Below are 20,936 nucleotides of genomic sequence, written 5' to 3'. Positions count from 1 at the left end.
TTCTGTTTATCGAGGCAGGCCTCCGGACAGGGGGACAAATTCAAAGCCTTTAAACGCCCTACACAATGCCAAACCTGCAGACCTTAACCACTGCCTCTCCTTCTACACATTCGCCAGACATATCTGCTCTGCCCAACTCGCACTAGCCACCAACCCACGGATCCGCAAGACCACGGCTGGAGGAAGATCCTTCTCTTACCTCGCAATGAAGACCTGGAACCATCTCAGGCAATCACTGTGCTGCCTCAAATCAAGGTGGACCTCAAGACCTGGCATGGAGGACCTGGTGGAGTGGTGTGGCTCACTGGTTAGAGGCGGCAGACCCGTAAGCAGAGCAAGGCCCGGGACCAGGGTTCAATTCCCGACGCGGCAGGGTCGTGGACCAGGGTCAAAACAGACTTAATAATTCTCACCTCGGTGCCTACTCTAACCAGGGAACACACTCGGCAACTCTGGGCATTAAGCTTGCCTCATCTCTACAACGGCCCCCCACAGATGCCGGGGATGCCTGGTTTCACCTTGGAGATACCCAGAAAGGGGCCATCTCACAGGGAAAACCAGGACGGGTTCCCCAGCGGTCTTCAGCGCCAGGATACTCCATGTAGTCGCAGTGCGCTTTACAAGTACACCCACATTTACATTTCGACTGAACAGCAGATCCCTCTCCCCCTGCCCCCCCCCGCCAAACCCCACCCCCAGTGCCTTGAGACTCTAAAGGGTAAGTAGTCGCGCTTTACAAGAAACCTGAATGAAAGCGGATGAGCCCTACCACCTATATCAAAGGAAGGTACATGCACATCCTTGGTGTAGTTTTCGGTTTAATGGTTAAATCTGTATTTTGCGGGCGACCGGGGTATCGCTGTCTGATCAATCAGCGTACCAGTACAATGAGTGAGAAGTGTTACCCAGCCGGGTAACATCTCCCGATGGCACAGCCGGTCTCCAACTAGGAGGTTAATTCACTTCTGTGCAATAAGTACGCAAAAAAAGTTCAACATGAGCAAAGTGAGGCATCTATATATATTCTTTCTCCACTTAGCGATTACTGATCATCAGGAAAATGCACTGCTCACACTGATGCATGGAAATTATTCTGTTATGTGAACGCACACCTTTTGAAAGCTGGTACGTCTAAGACTGGAGCCTGTATGGTCTTGAAAGTTAATTTAATAATCGCATCAAATTCCGTTATTATTAGAAGAATAAGATGCCTCGCAGTACAATGTTCAAGTATACTTGATATTTCTTGACAGTGTTGTCTTTTGCAGATTGTTTGCTGATGCTCGTATTCAAGGACAAATCGGAGAGAGTGAAAGGGCACAAGGAGCGGTGCAGTGTGACTTTGGAAGACATCTGTGGCCTTGATCCAGGACTCTCCTATGAGGGCATGAGCCAAGCCCTTGCTATCGTCTGTCTGTCTCACTGTATAATCCTAGGATTCGATAATAAAGACATTATGCATGCCTGGGATGTCCGGCTCCGCTATAGCTTGGGAGAAGGTGAGAGCCATTTTTAAATTGTTATGAAGCCAACAATCAAGTGTTTGTTTAGAGCTACTGTATCACATTTATACTGTAATGACGAGAGGTGGTCCACAGCAGAGCTTTACATTGCAAAGAACATGCTCACATTCTGCCTTTAGTACGGTCTTGCAATGTAATAGTCTCATAATACCTTGGAGAGTAAATTCAGCAAGCCTGAGTGTCGTTACTGAAGTACTTACTGACCCAAAAATATTTGTAGCTACACCTAAAGCAGAAAAATCTATTGTTTTTTCTCAGCTTCGAGGCGACTCGAAAATACATATTTACTGATAGAAATTACGATCCCCTTGCCACCTTCTTGAGTTAACCAGAACACTCTTACTATATCTCTTTGCCCATGAAATGAAATAGAGGCTCCACCAGCGAATAATTCAAGATTTCACTTCTTGACTTTGGGTGATATGTTTTTCACGTGTGCATATGAAAAGGCTGCACTAGCATCCTTCTCCTATTTTATAATGGAAACAAGTATAATTCACCCTGTATTGGGCAATAGATACTGGGGCTGTCATTTAGACGAGTTCTGGCCGTGCATTAATACCATAATTCTGGCGTTAGTACAGCCAGGTGTGCTTGTGTCTCCATAATTAAAGGGGCCAAGTGAGTCAAGTTACTGGTCCTAAAAGGCTTGACTTCCTTTCCTTTACAGTAAAAAAAAACGTACCTTATTTGTGGACATAGGACTATCAAATTTGTCTAAATATAAAAACAACGTTAAATGAAAGGAAATCCGGTTATTGCACATCAAATTTGGTTTACATTTCAGACAATCTCTAAATGAGAGCCTCCAATCCTTCCTGTTTCTTTTGTTCTACGGTCTCTCTTCCATATTAAGAAAATGTAAACAGCTACTCAACTTTGAGTAGTCTTGGTAGTGCTATCAAAAACAAAGTGAGCGTCTAGGGAGGAGGAACATGGATTTAAACCAATTTAGAATTAAAGAAAACAATTCTTTCGACAAAGTCAATGACTACATTTGTCTTGCGAATCCTATTTAGGGTTCAGACTCCAGCTCGCGTAAAAAATGAGGTTACAAATTGGATGCAGAATGCTCCTGATGTGGGAGTTTGCCCTTACGAACTGTAAAACCTGCCACTAAAGACAGCTGCAAATTGCGCACCCTTATACCAGTGAACTCATGCAAAATTGACATTCTCCTTAATTACTGTACCCAAATGATGGCAATGTAACACATGTTGAAAGCATGGCTAATAACAGATAGCTTGGCTTGGTAGATCAGCTTTAAAGCGTATGCAAGCTTAATTTGCCCATCCTATTCACTTACTCCATAATATCATCCAGGCTAGTCCAGATTATTGAGGCCTTTGGTATAGTTTGACATTTTCTCCCAGTTTAAATGGAAAATATGGTTTTTTTTCTTACTGGAGTGCTTTTCCTCTGTCGGGAGTAAATGTGTCACACACATAACCTGTTAAGGGCCATTTCAAATTTCTTAGCCAAAACCACATAATATTGTCATTTATGCTATTCATAAAGGTTTGCATGTCAGAATATCATTGTCAGAAATATTGTCTGATTTAAATATGGTGTCCTTAATATCGTTTACGAATGTATCTTCCCATTGGGTGTGTATTATCTATTGTAAATATAAGTAGTTCGATGTTGTAAATGCTCTTTAGAGCTCATCATTTATGGCAGACGGTATTCTGACAAAAATATTCTGGTACCATATCTCAAAAAGTCAAGCAGTACTTTCCAACATCAGTTTCATTTTACAATAGTGACTAGGTGCAAAATAAAAGAAATCTCATCATTGTGAAAACTTGAAACCTGATCAGTGAATGTCTCAACACTGTATTTCACTTGAATATGAGAACAATTCTAATACTTTTGCGTGGTCAATATTATAAAAGAAAGTGTAAATATTATGTTGGTCATTACACAATAAAATCTAAGGCTAATATCCATACTGTATCATTCACATTTCTTTGCAGTCCTACGTATTACTATCAAATATCCATTGCAAGCACTAGGGTTTAGTTAATAATAATAATAATAATAATAATAATAAAACCATTTTTAGAGCACCTGGTTACACTCAAGACGGTGTGTCCCCGCGCTAAAAATTACTGCTGCTCCAGAAGAGGCAGAAATCCAGAAGCGAATGGCCTAGAAAAGAAAAACACGAAGGCTTTATTTACGTGGAAAGAGATGGGTTTTAAGTCTCAATCTGAATCTAGCTTCAGAGGGTTCCATACGCAGGTCAAGTGGAAGTTCATTCCAGTTCCCAGGAGAGGACCAAGGGGTAGTTGGTGGATTTACACAAAATCGAAACACAAACATTGTTTGCACACCCAATTAGTGAACTGTGCTAATAAAGGCAAGAATTTAGTGTGCAAAATCTATTGTTATGGCTTGTCATCATTTTAAGCTTTTTCCCCGTGGGATTCAAATCAAGGCCACATTTATTTGTTTTATATCAAGGTGGACTCTGTGCATGAATTTCCTTTTGGGCACTCAGTTGCGAAGTTGAAAAGCTGCAATAATCTTGGCCTGTGTTGTGAAAGTGAGTTAGTTAAATGAGGCTAACGTGCCCATTTGAGTAAATATGTTTAGTTTGCCAGTTTGTCTTGCCACATACATTGTTGCTTGGAAATGTCATAGCAATTGGTTTCTTCAGGTTAAAAGATGAGGCGTCAACATGGAATAAGGATTAAAATAAAGTTTCTATGAGATGGCATAGTGCCTAGAAATAAAGACTAGAAATTCAATAAAAAAGAATTTGGCTGCATGCACAACAGACATTTTTGCTCACTCAGCTCTGAGTTCGGGAACCAAGAAAGTCTGTTTATTAAATAAGTCATACTTCTCTTCATTCGAATAGTTTAATGTAATTCAGTATAGTAAATATAGTTGATCATATAAGTATTTTATACTTTATCAATTATGGGGTGACACAATTGGAAATTACGTTAACATCTTATGTTATTTTCTTAAAAGATAATTTTATTGTAAAACGGATTCTTATTTCATTCATCCTATTTTGGTCTAAATATTTGATTTTTGTCACAAAATGGCTGATTTACTGAAAAATCTGATCTGAAGTGTGCTATAAAGCCATTCACAGCTTTGTTTCAGGGATTGATACATGGCCCAGTTGTGTCATTCCATTCACCTTAAGTATCTGCAGGAGATGCGTGATGACTTAGGGGAACTTTCCATTCATAGGAAATTTTGTTTGAGACACAAGCATGGGCTTTGTCCATTACTATATATTGGACACGACACTGAATGTTTCTGTAAGTAGATGATTATGGAGAGGTGCACCACTAGAATGTCTTTCCCCAATGGTATAGAGGAATACAATTCCTTTGTATTTAATTTCCTTTATTTCACTGATATCATAACGTAGGCTAGCCAACGCGTTTTGTTCAGTAAGGATTGAACTTCATCAGGGCTGAAAGTAACAATATAAAAGACATAAATATACATGTACGCAAAAGTAAACATGACGTAACTATGGACGCAGTTCTTGGTCCCTTCCACTACTAAACCACTACTTGTTTTTCTTTTTGTTTAAGCACTCCACAAGAGAGCATGTGTGTGTTTTCCAGCTGTCTCCCTTGTGTAGTTCTCTTCCACCCCTTCGCTGGGCTCCATGATACTCTCTCTCAGCTACGTATTTCTACCCCACACCTCTTCGTGTTTTGTTCACCCTGGCATTGCTTTCTATCCTGTGTACTTTCTATCCTGTGTACTTTCCCCAACAGCTCCGCATTCGTCTCTTTAGCCCATATGCTTCTATTTTCCCACAGTGCTCCATGTTCCTCTCGATCACCAATGTTGCTTCCGCCAGCCCTCCATGTCGCTTCCTAAACATCCGCCCTGTGTTGCTTTGCCCTCTGTATTGCTACCTTCTCCTCCGCCCTCTTTGTTGCTTCCTCCCACCCGCGCCATCTGTGCTGCTTCCTGCCAACCATGCCTCAAAAAGCTTAGTCACTAATTTTTTATTTGAAAAAGATGTCAAAAAAGCTCCCGCTTTATTTTACATGCACACACTTACTAAATGAGGCAGGCAAATGCTTTAGTTCATTTTTTTTGTTTACTCTTTAGCCATGCTACACAGTATTGGGGATACTGTACAGCATCACAAAAAAAAATTGGCAGCTACAATAGGTCCTAAAAATGCGACCTATTGGCTTTTGCCAATGCAGGTTTAGAATTCTCTGTAGCAACTTCAGTTCCAACGGGCCTTTAAGAGTTATACATTTCAGTTTCAACCCCATGGCCTTTTTTATGTAAACAATTTTGCCCACTAGGGTTGGTGCCTGGAAGTTAGTGAGGGATTACTTTATTACATCCTTCTACTTCCTGGCAGGGCATATAAAAAGTAATTTGGCTTATTTAGTGCCCATAGTTCTACAGCTCACGGTTCGGTGTTCCGCAACATGACAGTTACTTACCTGAAGACGTGCAATGCACCTCTCCCCTTGGGAAAGGGGTCTCATTGACTACTTTCTTGTAGAGTGCATGTGCCACAGGAACACCCCCTTAATGCAATTGATCTTTGGATATCCCACCATTGGCAACCCCAAAGCACTGCCCACATTAAAATCAGCTAAAGGCTGGTTATATATGTCGGTGATTTTCCCCTCAACCATCGCAAAAGAAAAACCAAAAAGAAAACAGTACTAGAGACAGAAAGGATGAACATGGTTGCCTAATGAAAAAGTGGACTGGAGTGTAGTAAAACTGGCAGATTACACAGCTGGGAAACTGTATGGGGGCGTTATCTTTCTACCAGACATAGCTGAGATTATGACGTGTTACAAGTAATGAGTACGTATTAATCTCCAATTAAGAACCACTTGCTTCTCTATCGTCTTACTCCTGCTGAATGTCATTTTCTGCAGTCCAACCCAAGCACAGCTGTACAGTTTTCACCTACTCTGCACTTTTAGTACCCATCCAGCTTAACTCGATTTGTGAGTACAATTTAAATGTGATGAAGGGACAGTTCAGGAGTCATCTATGACCTTTAAATACTGGCACTGCACTTACAGAGGAGCAACACAACCGAGAGAACATTTGTGTGCACTAATCTTACAACATGAAGTGCTGGATCACTGAAAAATTGATTAGCTGACTACAGTGGTAGGAACCGTAAATGGTTATTGTGTTTCATTCAGTTCACTAACCAGAGGCTGCTTTCTATCCCTGGAAATCTTAGGAATGCTTATTCTGTGTTTCCTAATGAAAGTTTTCTGTCTCATTCAACAGTGTACCGATTTCACGTTGGAGTTTTGCCTGGTACCAAACTGGAGAGTGGGCCAGCTACTCTTCATATCTGCAATGACATTCTAGTGCTCGCGCGGGACCTCCCCCCTGTTGTCATTGGACAATGGAAGCTGACGGATCTGCGCCGCTATGGGGCTGTTCCCAATGGATTTGTTTTTGAAGGAGGTACACGGTGTGGGTACTGTAAGTACAACTCTTACACTTGTCTAATTGGTTTACCATAGAGATGCAACTGTCTAGCTGGAACATGTTTCTTTAAAAATGTCTCTTTAAAAATCCATCCAGTACACTACATTAATCATTTTACATTTGCATTGCTACTAATTAAAGAATAATGTTTCGGTTGTAGTGAGGCCATTATTCCTTTAAGAAAAAGAAGTTTAGGTGTATTTATAAAGCGTGGACATCAACCATATACTTAGAGGAACAAGCAAGATACAGCTTTACTACAGTGCTACATGCACACTTAGATACTACAACAATTACCACATAGCCCAGAGAACATAATATGAGCTCACAAAGAAGGAATAGCTCACATCTCCAAAGCCAATACCTTAGTCTTGCTTGTATAGTGAAATTTATTGTTGATATATTGTGCACGTGGTTGTGAGAATGGTTAATGTGGGAATGAGTCAATGGGTACTTGAAAGGATGAATGGGCGAGTGAATAGATCAATGCATGACGGAGAGCCTAGGTAAGTGGGCAGGTGCGTGGATTGTAAGGGGATAGAGTGGAACATATGATTGCATGAATGAGTACATGGATGAATGGTTTACTGCATTCGTGGCTGAATGGGTGTAGAAGGAAGAAATTGGTAAATTTGCATTATCAGTCAATAATTCTAACAGCATGTTAACATTTTCTCCATCGCCCATTGAATGTAAATGAATGTTAATATTTGCACGTTCATTCAAAAAGCTTGTGTGTCTGCCCATCATTAATACTCAATTCCCCGTGCATGTTCTGATTTGCCCCTCCACTCAGTAATCATTAATGCCTGATCAGATTTGCCCCATCACTCAGCAGCCATTTCAGAATGTTCAAATAAGCACACCTATCCTCTTTACCTACGGAGGAAACTGCACCATCAGCATGGAACTGAAGTTGCAAGCTAGGCCCATGAGTAATGATCGCAGAGAATCGACAAAAGGAGCATACAAACTCAATGCAACAGTGTGTGCCCTCTGCCCAAAGCCAGGAGCTGAAGTGCCTGGGGACTTTATGCTGCTTGGAACCCCATGGTCATCAGGCATGGGAGAACAGAAGGAAACAACGCCACTCAAAGAGGTGTGGGAGCTGTACGCGTTGTGCCCAGAATCTCACATGGGTGGGTGTTGAGTATTACACCATTTTCTACTACCTTCCTTCCAATGCTGTGCCTACAAGCGTTGAGATGGAAAAGCTGGATCGACTTCAGTTCTTCAAGATCCAGCTTTGGCTACTGAAATAGAAAGAGGAGCTACGCATGCCATAAATAGCGATGGTGCTATCAAATCCCTGGCCACAATAAGCAGAGGTCTAGAAGCAAGAGTGGCAGTGTTTCCAAATCTGGAGTGACATTACCATTGCAGTTATGACTGAAGCAAGAGAAGCCGTTTAACAATCTGTCTCTGCCATTGTAATAGAGGGTCCCCCCCATTATGGTCTTACCTCATTCCATCAATTGCAACAAACGCTCAACTTTCATACTAGACTCGGAAGAAAGTAGAAAAAAGTCTGACCCTCCCTGTGTACACTCCTTCTACTCCTCCAATCAACTTGCTGCATGTGTGTGAAGAGGAAAATCTCTGGACTTCATAACTCACAGTTACATCAACCAATGGCTGTAATATGAATGATGCTCCAACCTATGGTTTGTGGGGGATTGACCTAATTCAGCTCATTAGCTTAGTGAAACTGTAGACAGATAAAAAAAGGTTAGGAAAGTTAACTATGCAGCTAAAATACAAGTTTCCTGGTCAGGCAAGTTAAAAACAAAATTAGCTTTAAGTTCAGCACTATATTTGAATATGTTAAGGAACATACAGATTAGAATTTATCACTAAATAGGGCAAAACTTTTCCATGTGCTGAGAGAGAATATTAAATTAAGAAATTCTAAGTCTAAAGTGATTTATTCACCGACCATTTCCAAAATAATTCTAGATGGAACTCATGTACATAGTCAGTCGTTATCTGTAAAATCCCCCTTGATTTGGCCAATCACGACTCACATTGGACATCCTTTTTTCTATTCAGCAAGATTGAATTTAATAGTAATTCATATATAGATGACACCCAGCTGTATTTTTCTATTGATCTCTCCCATTCTAAACTATCAATAACATCCATACCCTACATTCAAACCTGGGTGAAGAGTAACAGGATGCAAGTAAATGTCTCCAAAACTGAAGTAAATATTTTAGGAGATGGAAAGAGGGTAAACCAGGAGCAAATACAGTACTCCTTCTAGACAATTTCGGTAGACCCACTGTCTTGAAACCCAAAGTAAAACATATGGGTATCTGACTAGATCAGGATGCATCGTTCTCTTCACATATCGGGGCCTCTGTTGAGAGTATGTATTTATTTATTTATTTTTTTATAAAAAAAAATTTTTTTTTGTTTAAGAAATTTTTTATTAAGCATTAAAAAGAAATACAAAAGACATGTCATGAGAAATTAGAAACAAGTATCGATGAATATAATATCGAATGACATCAGTTCAGAGGAATTTATATAAGGAAGAGAGAAAAAAGAGAAAAAGAAAAAAGAAAGAGAGGAGAGAAGAAAAGAGAAAGAAAGAAGAAAGCAAAAGAGAAGGAAAGAATGAAAGAGAGAGAGAAGAGAGAGTGAGGCTAACCAGAGGGATCATGTAGGAATAATAGCATGTGGTAAAGGAGAAGGATTAGAGGAAAGATAGGAAGTGAAGGGAAGCCATAACAGATCGGATTTAATTTTCAGAGGAACAGAGGTGGAGGAAGCAATAGAAATTCTGTGTTCATCACAAATGTAGTTCCACCATGTGTGGACAGAGAGTTTAGAATTGTCTTTCCAACACGATAAAATAACTTTAAGTGCAAGGGCAATAAATAGGTCTAACAATTTAGCTGAAGAGGGTGTAACAATATTAATATCAGCAGATAAAGAACCTACAAATATGTGTATAAAAGATAACGGGGAAGAAATAGATAACATTTTCATACAAATATTCCAAACATCAGTCCAAAAAGATAAAACAGGGGAACAGTCGTATAGTTGATGTCTTAGGGTACCTGGAACTGTGGAACAAGACCAACATAAAGGAGAAGAAGTAGGAGAGAATTTATGAATGGTAACCGGGGTAATAACAACTCTATGATATATAAAAAGCAAGGATTGGGTAATGCGTGCAGCAACGGAGACTCTAAAAATCCTAGACCATAAACGATCCCACAGTACAGTATCGAAGGAGACAGCAAGATCAGTCTCCCAAACGGTCTCCACTGTAGATTTAGAGCGAACAGAAGTATTGGATAGTAAAAGTGAATATACAAGAGCAGCTTTAGGAAGTTGAGTAGAAAATAAAGGATAAAGTGGAGTGACAGGAGTGAAGGAAGAAAAAGATTCGGAAGAAGAAGGTAGAGAAGACAAGTGAGATTGAATAGCAGATATTATAATAGTATATTCAGAGTGAAATGAGGATGGCAAATTAAACATGTTTTGCAGTACTGGAAAGGAAATAAGGGAGGAATCAAGAAAAAATTGATGAACAAATAGTATATCCAAGAGTATGTATTTATGACTATGCAAAGTCAGATGTTTTCTTTTTCTAGTTACTTTAGAGGGAAGTGACTTGGAGGCTGGGTCACAAAGGTAAATATGGTCATAAACACCTATTTTAGACCAAATTTACCTTTTTTACACCTACCAGGAATACACAAAGATATTTCTGGCAGAAGTTAATGGTTTTTCAAGTGTGGATAGCTCGACCACGGGATGGAAGGAGGGCGTTCCTAGGAAAGGTTTGGCTTTGACGTTAGGAACGCCCACAAACATGTATCTTTGTGACCATTCGATCCAACACCTATTTCTTGTGGGAACAGTCCGATATGTACTGCGGCTCGGGACTGGTGTAAGTCCCCTTCCAGAGAGGTATGGATTACTCCCATATTTGATGGGGACGTTTTCTCCAAATGAAAAAAAGTGTGGGATACCACACACGGCTCCTGTCCCACTGCGTTCATTTCTTGTTTATGTAAAACTCCAAGCTGGGGGAATTGTAGATTATTTTATTCTTAAAGTCACATAACATTCTTGAAGTATACCTGGAAAGCTGTGTGTGGAAACCTGCACCTGGCACAGATTTCCATGGGTACTTCTAGGAATGTTTATGAAATGGAAAAGTACACTCAGGCTGAGAAGCAAATCTCTACATATACTTTTTGTAGTGGCATTTACAAGTGCAGATATCCCTGCACTTGTGGTAAAATTCACAATCTTAAAACCATTTAAGTCTGACAGAAACACTTAGTCAATTCCTGGTAGGTGCAAAAAGGGTAGCTTGGTCGTAATGATGCTTTGCAACTAAATAATCCTTTGTGAATCAGCCCATCGGTTTCTACTTTTAATTGGGATCCAAATGGAAATTACCTGAAGAGACGAGGAGTCTTACCGTTCTTGTCTTAACATACCTGAAGCACTTTTAAGAAAGAAGAAGTAAATTAAATTGACTTAAAATGCTAATTTTAAATGTGCTTAAAAGCATAAGCTGGATTTCATTTCTGTAGTTCTGATACTAAATTTTAGAAGTTTGTTTTCTATGTGATCAGTTGAAGCTGTGAAATTAAATTTGAGCAAAATATATTTCATTCTAGCTCTTCCTGGTGACAGTCACAGAGTTAGTTTAAATGCTGACTCCTCCCCTGATCCCTGCATGTCTCTTCTCAATCTTAGTGGAAAAGTGGAAAGACCTGTAGCTGTAAACTTGAAAATGATTAGTAAATATGATGTGATTGTTTTATAGGAAGCCATGGCTGAGATTCATAATTGTAATCTTTGTTGTGTGGTGGGATTGTCCTGTAAGGAAACTTATGAAATACCATCCAAGTGGCAAATTAACCATTTAGGTGAAGGGTTGTGTGTTTCAGTGTGTTGTATGCATTAACCAACTCTACGACTAACTCACTTCTCAATTTTTACATTGAAACTGTTAAAAGAATAATTGTGGAATCTATTGAAAACTTTTTAAAAAGGAAGTGGCAAACATGCTAGATATAATTGGATAGAAGTATGTGAGCATTTGATATTCGGTTACACAAGGTGCGTCCCATGTTAACTGCCACAGCTGCCAATCATGTCCAGAGAGACATTTTGAAGGTGTAAGGTTGTTGAACACTCAGCTAATTCGGCATTACTGTGTTGCTGGTCAAAAAGGCAAGGGTAGCAAAAGCGGAAAGGGAGATGGAATTGTCCTATGGACTTACTAGAATAGATGCCTGAATTGTGGTCATCAATATTAACTGGCATTTCATTTGGTAACCCGGGCCGTTTTGATAGAACAATTAGCTCTATAAAATTTAGAGTTTTGCTCCTGATCCCAACCAGGCCTATTTAAATGTGCCTATGGCGCATACACGCCATTAGTATGCTAAAGGCAAGCCAGTGTGCGCCTACCCGCACTTGTCCGTGCCCGAACAGGACCAGGGGACAGAAATGCTGGGATTTTACAATCGGCAGGCTCAGTTACTCTGCTGCCGAATTACTAGAATTAGCCCTACGTCCAGCAACCCCATAGATATGCTTCCCTACTTGGAATTTGGCTACGGAGAATTTGAGATGTCCCCACTGTGGTTTCAAGGTTTTCTCTCAAGATGCAGTGTTTGAAATATGGAGTTAGATGTATTCCCCTCCCTCAGACATTTATCATTCTCTCCCACTCAAAACCTCTGCCCCGTCAGAGCCTAAAAACACCTGCTTTCAGTTCTTTAATATTTAGTGTTGCTCTTTAGCCAAACATCAAATGGATATATATATTTTTTTTATTGGATTATGCGCTGGATGCTCTTTTCTTAACTGAAACTTGGCACAATGACGCCAGATATAATTTCTACACTACCCTCAGAGTATCATATAGTTAGATAGGACCACCAGGACAGGAAAGGGGTGGGATTGTGATTATCTTTAACGCTCAGTATCCGTGTAAAATTAACAATCTTCCTATCCCTGACTGTGAGTCTATCTTGTTCTTCCTGTCCCTAACCAACAATTTCACTTTCTCTGGTTCACTGTTATATCGCACATCAGGACCAGCAGATATCTGGTGCTCCCTTATTTCAGAGGTCCTCTCTTTTTTTATTTTGAAGTATTGTAATTTTATTGTTTCTGATGATTTTAATTTTGTAATTGTATCGTAATTGTATTTATTTGTATATGTACTACCCCTGACGAGGCACCAAAGCGTTTGTTTGGCGAGTAGCAAGCTACTCTGGGAACCCAAAAAGGATTAGTGGTGAATTAGTATAGTGTGATATGAAATTAATTTGAAGAGTGGACATGTGAGTTTGTTATTTCGATTGAAAAAGGATGGTGGAGGGATAGAAGAGGGGAGTTTTTTTTCATTTATATAGTACTTGCTACCCCAGATGAGGTGAAGAAGCACTTTTCGGCGGGTAGGATGCTACTCTATAACCCAAAACCGGATTAGTGGGGAATTAGATTAGAGAAATATGAAATTAATTTGAGCTGTAGACATGTTAGTCTTTTAGTTGGATTGAAAATGAAAGTGGAGGGATAGAAGAGGGAAGGTCTAGAAAGGGGAGCTCATAGCAGTAGGAGGAGGTTTAGGATGAGTAAAGGGGAGGTGGAAGAGGAGACTCACAGGGAAGGGTTTAGAAAGGCTTGCTTGGGAGATCTGAATAGTAAAAGAGGCATGATATGATGCAAGTAGGGGTAGAGGAAGGAAGAGTCTAGAAATGGTTATTTTGAGGATCCCAGTAGTAGAATGGTATTTGGGTTGAGTCATAGAGTGGAGATAGACGATATATTGAGAGAGGCATAAGGTGAAAAGTACTGCATTGGAGATGCTGAATTAGAAGTAAAGTAAAAAATATAAAGATACATAAGTACATGGAAGGTATATATGTATAACATACATAGATTTAATCTGTATTTAATAAACTCAGACTTTCCAGAGTTGATGTACTATGTTAATGTATTTGTTTTTATATTTATTTATTTGTAATTCAATAGTGAAGCAGTTGTAGATAAATAGTTATGATAAAGGATGTACTTATTTATGCAGTCACCAATATACATGTTAAACATTTAATATAAAATGTACATTTGTTTAGCAGAACTAACGAATATCTAAATATTAATAAACATAATTATACAGGTTTATACAAAGCAATACACATATGTGGGTACACATCTGTAGTCCAAATAAATGCTTATATACAGAGGTATATGCTGCATATTTATGTTTGGGTATGGTGGTTATGTGCAGAAGAGTCAACTCTTGAGTAATCTTCTGAATATAAGGTAGTTATCCGTGGATCTTATGTTTGAGGCTGCTTGAACAGAGAAGGATGTGCCAGCTATGTTTTTAGGTCTCGCCTGGCGTTAGCAGTGCGCATGCGCTGCTCTCGCCATGCGAGGGCTTCTTGGAATCAAAACGGATTCCGAAGCTTTCGAGGCGGACTTGAAGCCCCACCCATCTTTTTAATTCGCTGGCGTCATCTTCCATGCTAAACGCCGGCTCAGGATTGGAAAAGAGGCTTCTTTGTCCCTCCTTGTTACCGCTCTGTCCACTTTTGGCCCTGCCCACCCGGACTGGATCGTGTACTCACGGAGTTACACGCTCTCCTTTAAAAGGCTGGAAGCACTCTTTCTTTGTAATTTTGAGCGCGAGCGCGGGCTGCCTTGGCCGCGCTTATTTGTGTACTTAATTATTTTCTCGAGCAGGGCTGAGGCAGCATTTGAAGTGGTGATTAGCTAGTGCTGTGTTTACTAGGGACAGAAATCAGTCAAGGAGTGGCGGATTGTTGCTGCTACAGTTTCACTCTGCTGAATTGAGACACACAAGGTAGTTATAAGAAGCGGCTGCAGCCAGTGCATTCTAAACAAGCGCCCGTGTCTGCCTCTCTCCTCTCGTTTGCTTTCGTTCTCTACCCGCAGACGGTGCAGCGGCCCTCCAGAGACAGGAAGAAGTCTCTGCGGCTCGAACTCTCGTAATGTTTAGGTACTTTGCGGGCTAATTTCCAGCCAACGGAATACCAGTGTGTAGTTTAAATCGCCTGCTCCTCCTCTCACCCTTGCGGCCCCTCCTTCCACCCTGATCCGGGCGCCTCACTCCAGCTGTGACAGAGCCCGAGAGAGGGCTCTGCCCGGCTGAGGCGTATGCTTAAGGCGCAAAGGGCTTTTTTTTCATAGTGCATGTGGTCAGTCTTAGCCAGTGCCACTTGCGTAGCTGTGCGTGATTAGCATCCAGGCCTGGGAGCGAGTTACCTCGACACTCGGGTCCCTTCCAAGCTTGAGCAGACCAGATGCTGCACATGCATGTGAGAGTCGTCGCATTACAGCCTCAGCCGGCAGCTCTCCGAGAATGGGTGAGTACTAAGACAGTAAAGTCCGCCGGCAGGGAGGGTCTGAGCACGGTCTGCATTGTTTCCTTCCTTCCTGGTGCTGCGGGCTCTCACAAGGCCACTGTTGCACTTCGCACAAGCACGCGAATGAGCTTTGGCAGCGGCACAGTGGTGTCAATGTATGCGCTGCGGTCATTGATGGTTTGAGTGAGTGCTAACAAGGTCTGGTCGGGTTCCTTATAGGGGACTCCGAGGTATGTTCTGAAATTCAAGAAGGAACCTTTAACGCTCCTTTTCTGTGTGTTTGTTGTGTGTGAGAGCACCAGAGAGAGATGGTTATTTTTTTTGTGAATCGGGCAACAGCAGCTGCTTTTGTGTGGCAAATATCGTCACTTTATAAAACAAGCATTAAAAATGCAATAGGTCTCGCCTTTTATTAAGTTAAAGCCATTTGCTTTGCTGTACAATACCATTAGCAAAGCAAATGGCTTTAACTTAATCAAAGGTGAGACCTATTGCATTTTCAATGCGTGTTCTTTCTTGTATGGTTGGATTTTGAGGCAAGGTATCAATCTATTGCATTTTCAATGCTTGTTCTTTCTTGTATGGTTGTATTTTGACGCAAGTTATCAATTTAGAACGGAGGTTCCTTTGTTGAATGTATTTGGTGATTTTATTCAAAGTATCGTGGAGTAGTGTGGCTCACTAGTTAGAGGCTGCAGACCCAGGAGCAGAAGTTGGCCCGGGACCAGGGTTCAATTCCCGACGCAGCAGGGTCGTGGACTTGGGTCAGCGGGCTTGATAATTCTCGCTTCGGTGCTTACTCTAATCAGGGGTTCTACTCGGCAACTCTGGGCATCAGCTTGCCTAATCTCCACAACGGCCCCATCAATTCCGGGGATGCCTGGCTTCACCTTGGGGACTCCCAGCAGGGACCATCCCACAGGGAAAGCCAGGACGGGTTCCCCAGAGTTATACAGCGCCAGGAAACCTACGGACGGGTAGCAGTGCGCTTTACAAGCTCAAATACATTTACATATCGCTTTGTGGGTGATACATAGCAGCTTGAATGTGGATCTTCTGGCAACTGGTAACCAATGTAGTGCCGGCAAGGGAGATGTGGGCTTGTGGTTTTATATATATTCATTTTGACAGTGCGTCTTGCAAAATAGTGTCCTCTCTGGGAGGATTTAAGAGCTCCAGACATTCATCTTATAAATAGTGTCCCTACTCATGCTGCTGGACACTTGATCGACCCTCTGTTCTCCAATTTGAAGATTCTTCTGACAGATCGCCCTATCCCTCTATTATGGTCTGCCCATTTCGCCGATCCTTTCCCTGTTCCAATTCCTGCCATGCCTGGAACAGAAGTGGATAGCCCAGTCTCTTTTTCTAGGAACTGTCCGGAACTTAACATTTCTACTCTGAATACTATTGTGGAGACATATCTTTTGGATTTGAGTCACTCAGTGGAAGCCTATTCCCCCACCATTGATAATTGGTTCAGATCTTCTCTTGACTCTTTATTACCAATCAAACTTGTTACTAATCACAGATCCCTTCCCCTGCTCTATGGTAAAATGATGCCTAGTGCAAAAATGAAGAGATTTGTAAACATTTAGAAAGAGTTTGACGTAAACCCTATCATGACAGCGATAAGCAGAGGTACAGATCAGCATTAAAAAAGTATCATAAAAATTGCCACATTGCCTGAGCCTCCTTCTATTGGGAAAAAATCACGACTGCACAAAACTGCCCCAAAACTTTCTTTCAAGTGGTAAAGGCTCAATCAGATCCTTCTAACTTCTCTTCTGTATATTTATCTCGGCCTCACTGCGATGAAGTAGCAGGCTTCTTTTCCGAAGAGGTAGGCATTATTCAGGCTTCCTTTTCTTCTATGCCCGAACATGGCGGTGTTCAATCACTAACAGACATAGTTACTACCAGTGCTGCTACTGTCTGTTCTTAACTGATCACAGGAGAGGAAAGTACACTGTGCCCTGTCTCACCTTGCTCTTTGAGCACTTTATTGCCCATGGACCTCCATCAAATCAGGATCAGCATTGGACCCTCTTTCTTCTTTCTTCTTTGCAAACTATGTCCTCAGCTCCTGGAACTAACAACTCAACTTTTGAACTCCTCACTTTTAGAAGGTCGAGTTTCCAAAGACTGGAATTATGCAATGGTAAGGTCACTGCCTAAAAAAAACCACTGTTGACCTCCTAAATTGGTCCAACTACAGGCCAAGTTTGTTCTTTCCCATACTGGCCAGACATTCTCGAAAAACATGTAAACCAACAGCTCACAGCTTTTATTGAATTAAGGGATCCCCCTGTCAATCAGGTTTCAGGGCTGGCTTTAGTACAGAATCAGCCCTACTGGTGTCACTGAACTTAGTGCCGCATTTGCCACGGTAAACTACAACATACTGCTCCAAAGATGGAAGAGATGGGTGTACATGCTCAGCTTAATTTCATTTCTGCAGGTTCGCTTTTTTCAGGTCTACACAAAACAGCACTGCTCAATGTATATCTGCTTTCATCTGGCATTCTACACAGTTCTAGATAAGGACCATATATATTTTTTTAAAACAGATTTTATTTGCCAAAATATCATATATGACGCAGATCATTAAACCCCAGAGACACCTGCCGCATGAAAAATATAAAAATTGAATTTGACAATTTTATATAAAGATGAGGAGAAAATGAAAGGCAACGCAAATAAAATCAAGCCCTTAAAACAACAACCCTCCCCACACCCCCACACACTGTCATCTATTCCAGAGCAACATATCTCTTACGCAAACAGCCATTGTACAATATAAGAAACAATTGTCTTGCCCATGGGCCATAAACGAATCACAAATCAAAAAACACGATAAAAAGAAAAACGAACAGCAGGAACTACAGAGGTCGCCCTGGGTCTCAACTCCATTCTCCCTGGTTCGCCTCATGTTCCAGGCCCCGATAATCAGCCCAGCGCCTCCAGATCTTGTAATGTTTCCAGGGACATCCCCTGGCCTCAAACACCGGGATCTCCAGGCCCATACAAAAGTCTAGACCATTTTTCCATGCGGAAAGCGAGGGACCGACTGCTTAGATAAGGATCATATTTATGACCCCAGTTGCTTCTTGTTTGCACCACGCAATGTGGTACGTGAGCGATGCAACTGAAAATGAGATTTATGAAGCCATGCAAGGGGAAACATCCTTTACAACGCAACTTTTACCACGCAGTTCTATTACAACGCAGGTTTTACAACGAAAACCATTACAACGCATTGCGCTGGTGGGCGCTCTCGGATAGGGAATAGATTTAATTTGCTATCCAACACCTTCCCTAGTGTCCACGGGGACTGGAGTTGGAATAGTAAATTAAACTATTCACTATCCAGCACCCCAAAGCGCTATGCATTGTAATGGTATGCGTAGTAAAACCTGCGTTGTAACAGCATGCGTGGTAAAAGCATGCGTTGTAACGTCATACATCCCCATGCAAGGCCACTTTGCTTGGCCCTGAGTGGCGTCATAAATCTCGCTTAAAACAGCACAGTGCAAATCGGGGCATTGACTTACTCTGCTCTAGGGAGGCATTCCATGGGCGTTGCGTGGGTGTTCACACACAACTCCCATGGTTTTTGACTGATTCCCACATTTATCAGATCTGGTAAACCTGGGACTGCACCAAAGAGGTACACCTTCCCAGGAGAGGCGTAACACGGAGAAATAGCTTCATTTCTCTACCTTGCTTCCTCTTTCTATGTCTGCTGCTTTCTGCAGCACACATAGATAGAGGAATATGCCTCTCAGGATAGTTTTTGTGCAGGAAGGTGTCCCTTCTTGCACAAAAACAATCCTATATGCAACACAGAAACCTTTGCAGCATGGTGCAAGAGTGCCTTCATTGGGGCTAGACAGCCATAACGGCGCCAGCGCAGAAGAAAAGGCAGGAATGAGCTGCATTCTTTTTAATACAGTGCATTCCTGCCCTTTCCCTGTCACGCAGTGCAGCGCAGCAAGGTGACTTTCTATGCTGCAATATATGACAAAGTCATAATTATGTCCCTTAGTCTGACCTTGTTGAATATTTATGTACGGTCACTGGCGGATATTGTGGAAAGCTGCGGCCTCACGCTTTTCTCATATGCAGATGAAACCCAGAGTAACTGCCTTATGAAAGTTCCCGCTTGGATGAACAACAACTCCCTCAAACTGAATGGGGACAAGACTGAGATTCTCTTGGTGGGCAACAAACCTCACCTCTGAGGGCCCCATTTGTTGAGGTAGGTTCTTGGTGCATTTCTTCTCCAGTCTCCGTAGTTACGAACCTTGGTTTTTTGCTGGATAATAAGCTCTCAGTGAACCATCAGATTATAAGGAAGCATCTGTTTGTTTCTGAGCTCTCAGATGGTTAAGGAAAATCCTTAGTTTCCTTCCCATCCCTGCTCAGAGAACAGTGATTCAGGCACTGATTATTTCCAGGCTGGATTACGGCCATTTTCTTTATTTAGGGGTCCCCAAGACCACTCTTAAGCAACTACGCATAGTTCAGAATTCAGAACCAAGACTACTAATCCACCCCCAAATATACTTATACTGTCAGCCTTCATCAATATCTCTATTGGCTTCCAATTGAGAAGTGAACCCACTTTAAAGCCCTGTACAATATGTATAAACTTGTGTCAAATTCGAGTTTCCAATTTCTCAGATCTTTGGAGTCGCCTTACAAGCCGACCTGTTTTCTGTGCTCCTGCAATACAGATTTCTACGCAGTCCCCAGAGTGAGGAGAACCCGCCAAGGCTGGGGTAGTCCTTTTCCTCCCTGGGTCCCAACTTGTGGGACACTTTGCCTACCGATATGAGATCATGCTGATCTTCCTCGGCTTTCTGAAACCTTTTAAAGACCTGGGTTTGTGCGTGGCGGTAGTCGGGGCGATTCACCATGAAGTACTTAGGACTGAGAAACCATGTTAAGGTATTTACGCCCTCTAAAAATCTACACTGATAACAATAATACCCCGTGACCAGACTCGTCCTCGGCATCCCACGACATGAGCACATCACCCAGCACCTGCGAGACCTCCACTGGCTCCCCGTCGAGAAGAGAGTAACCTTCAAGCTACTCACCCACGCCTACAAATCCCTCCACAGCACCGGACCAAATACCTCAACGAAAGAGTCTCCTTTCATGTACCCAAAAGAAACCTCCGCTCCGCCAACCTCATCCTATCAGAAAACCTGCGCATCCGCAGAAAAAGAGCGGGTGGAAGAGCCTACACTTACATCGCTGCCAAAGCCTGGAACGAGCTCCCAGTCAACATCAGACGATCCTCAACTCTGCACACCTTCAGGAAGAGCCTCAAGACCTGGCTTTTCGACTGACTAGGAGTTGCACCCCCTCCCCCTGCATCTTGAGACCTTCAAGGGTGAGTAGCGCGCATTAAATTCCCTGATTGATTGGTTGATAATATTAAGAATAAAAATAGATCAGTGGAAGATACCATCAAGAGGGTGGGGAAGATTTATGATGCCTATATTTAAGACTTCTTTCTGTTTAATATTGAAGATTATCATATGATTTTAATGAT

General features: G+C 41.7%; 1 protein-coding gene across 1 annotated transcript in view; it reads left to right on the top strand.

Annotated features, from left to right (window-relative positions):
* DOK7 (docking protein 7) overlaps positions 1–20,936 on the top strand; it is a 564,177-nt gene that overhangs the window by 196,237 nt on the left and 347,004 nt on the right. The window contains exons 3-4 of the mRNA XM_078678539.1: positions 1,269–1,499; positions 6,786–6,986. Coding sequence (XP_078534665.1) covers positions 1,269–1,499; positions 6,786–6,986 — 432 coding nt within the window. The remainder of the gene's footprint in view (positions 1–1,268; positions 1,500–6,785; positions 6,987–20,936) is intronic.

Source organism: Lissotriton helveticus, chromosome 2_2 (assembly GCF_964261635.1).
Source record: "Lissotriton helveticus chromosome 2_2, aLisHel1.1, whole genome shotgun sequence".
NCBI lineage: Eukaryota > Metazoa > Chordata > Amphibia > Caudata > Salamandridae > Lissotriton > Lissotriton helveticus.
This window is presented reverse-complemented; position numbering and strand designations above follow the sequence as displayed.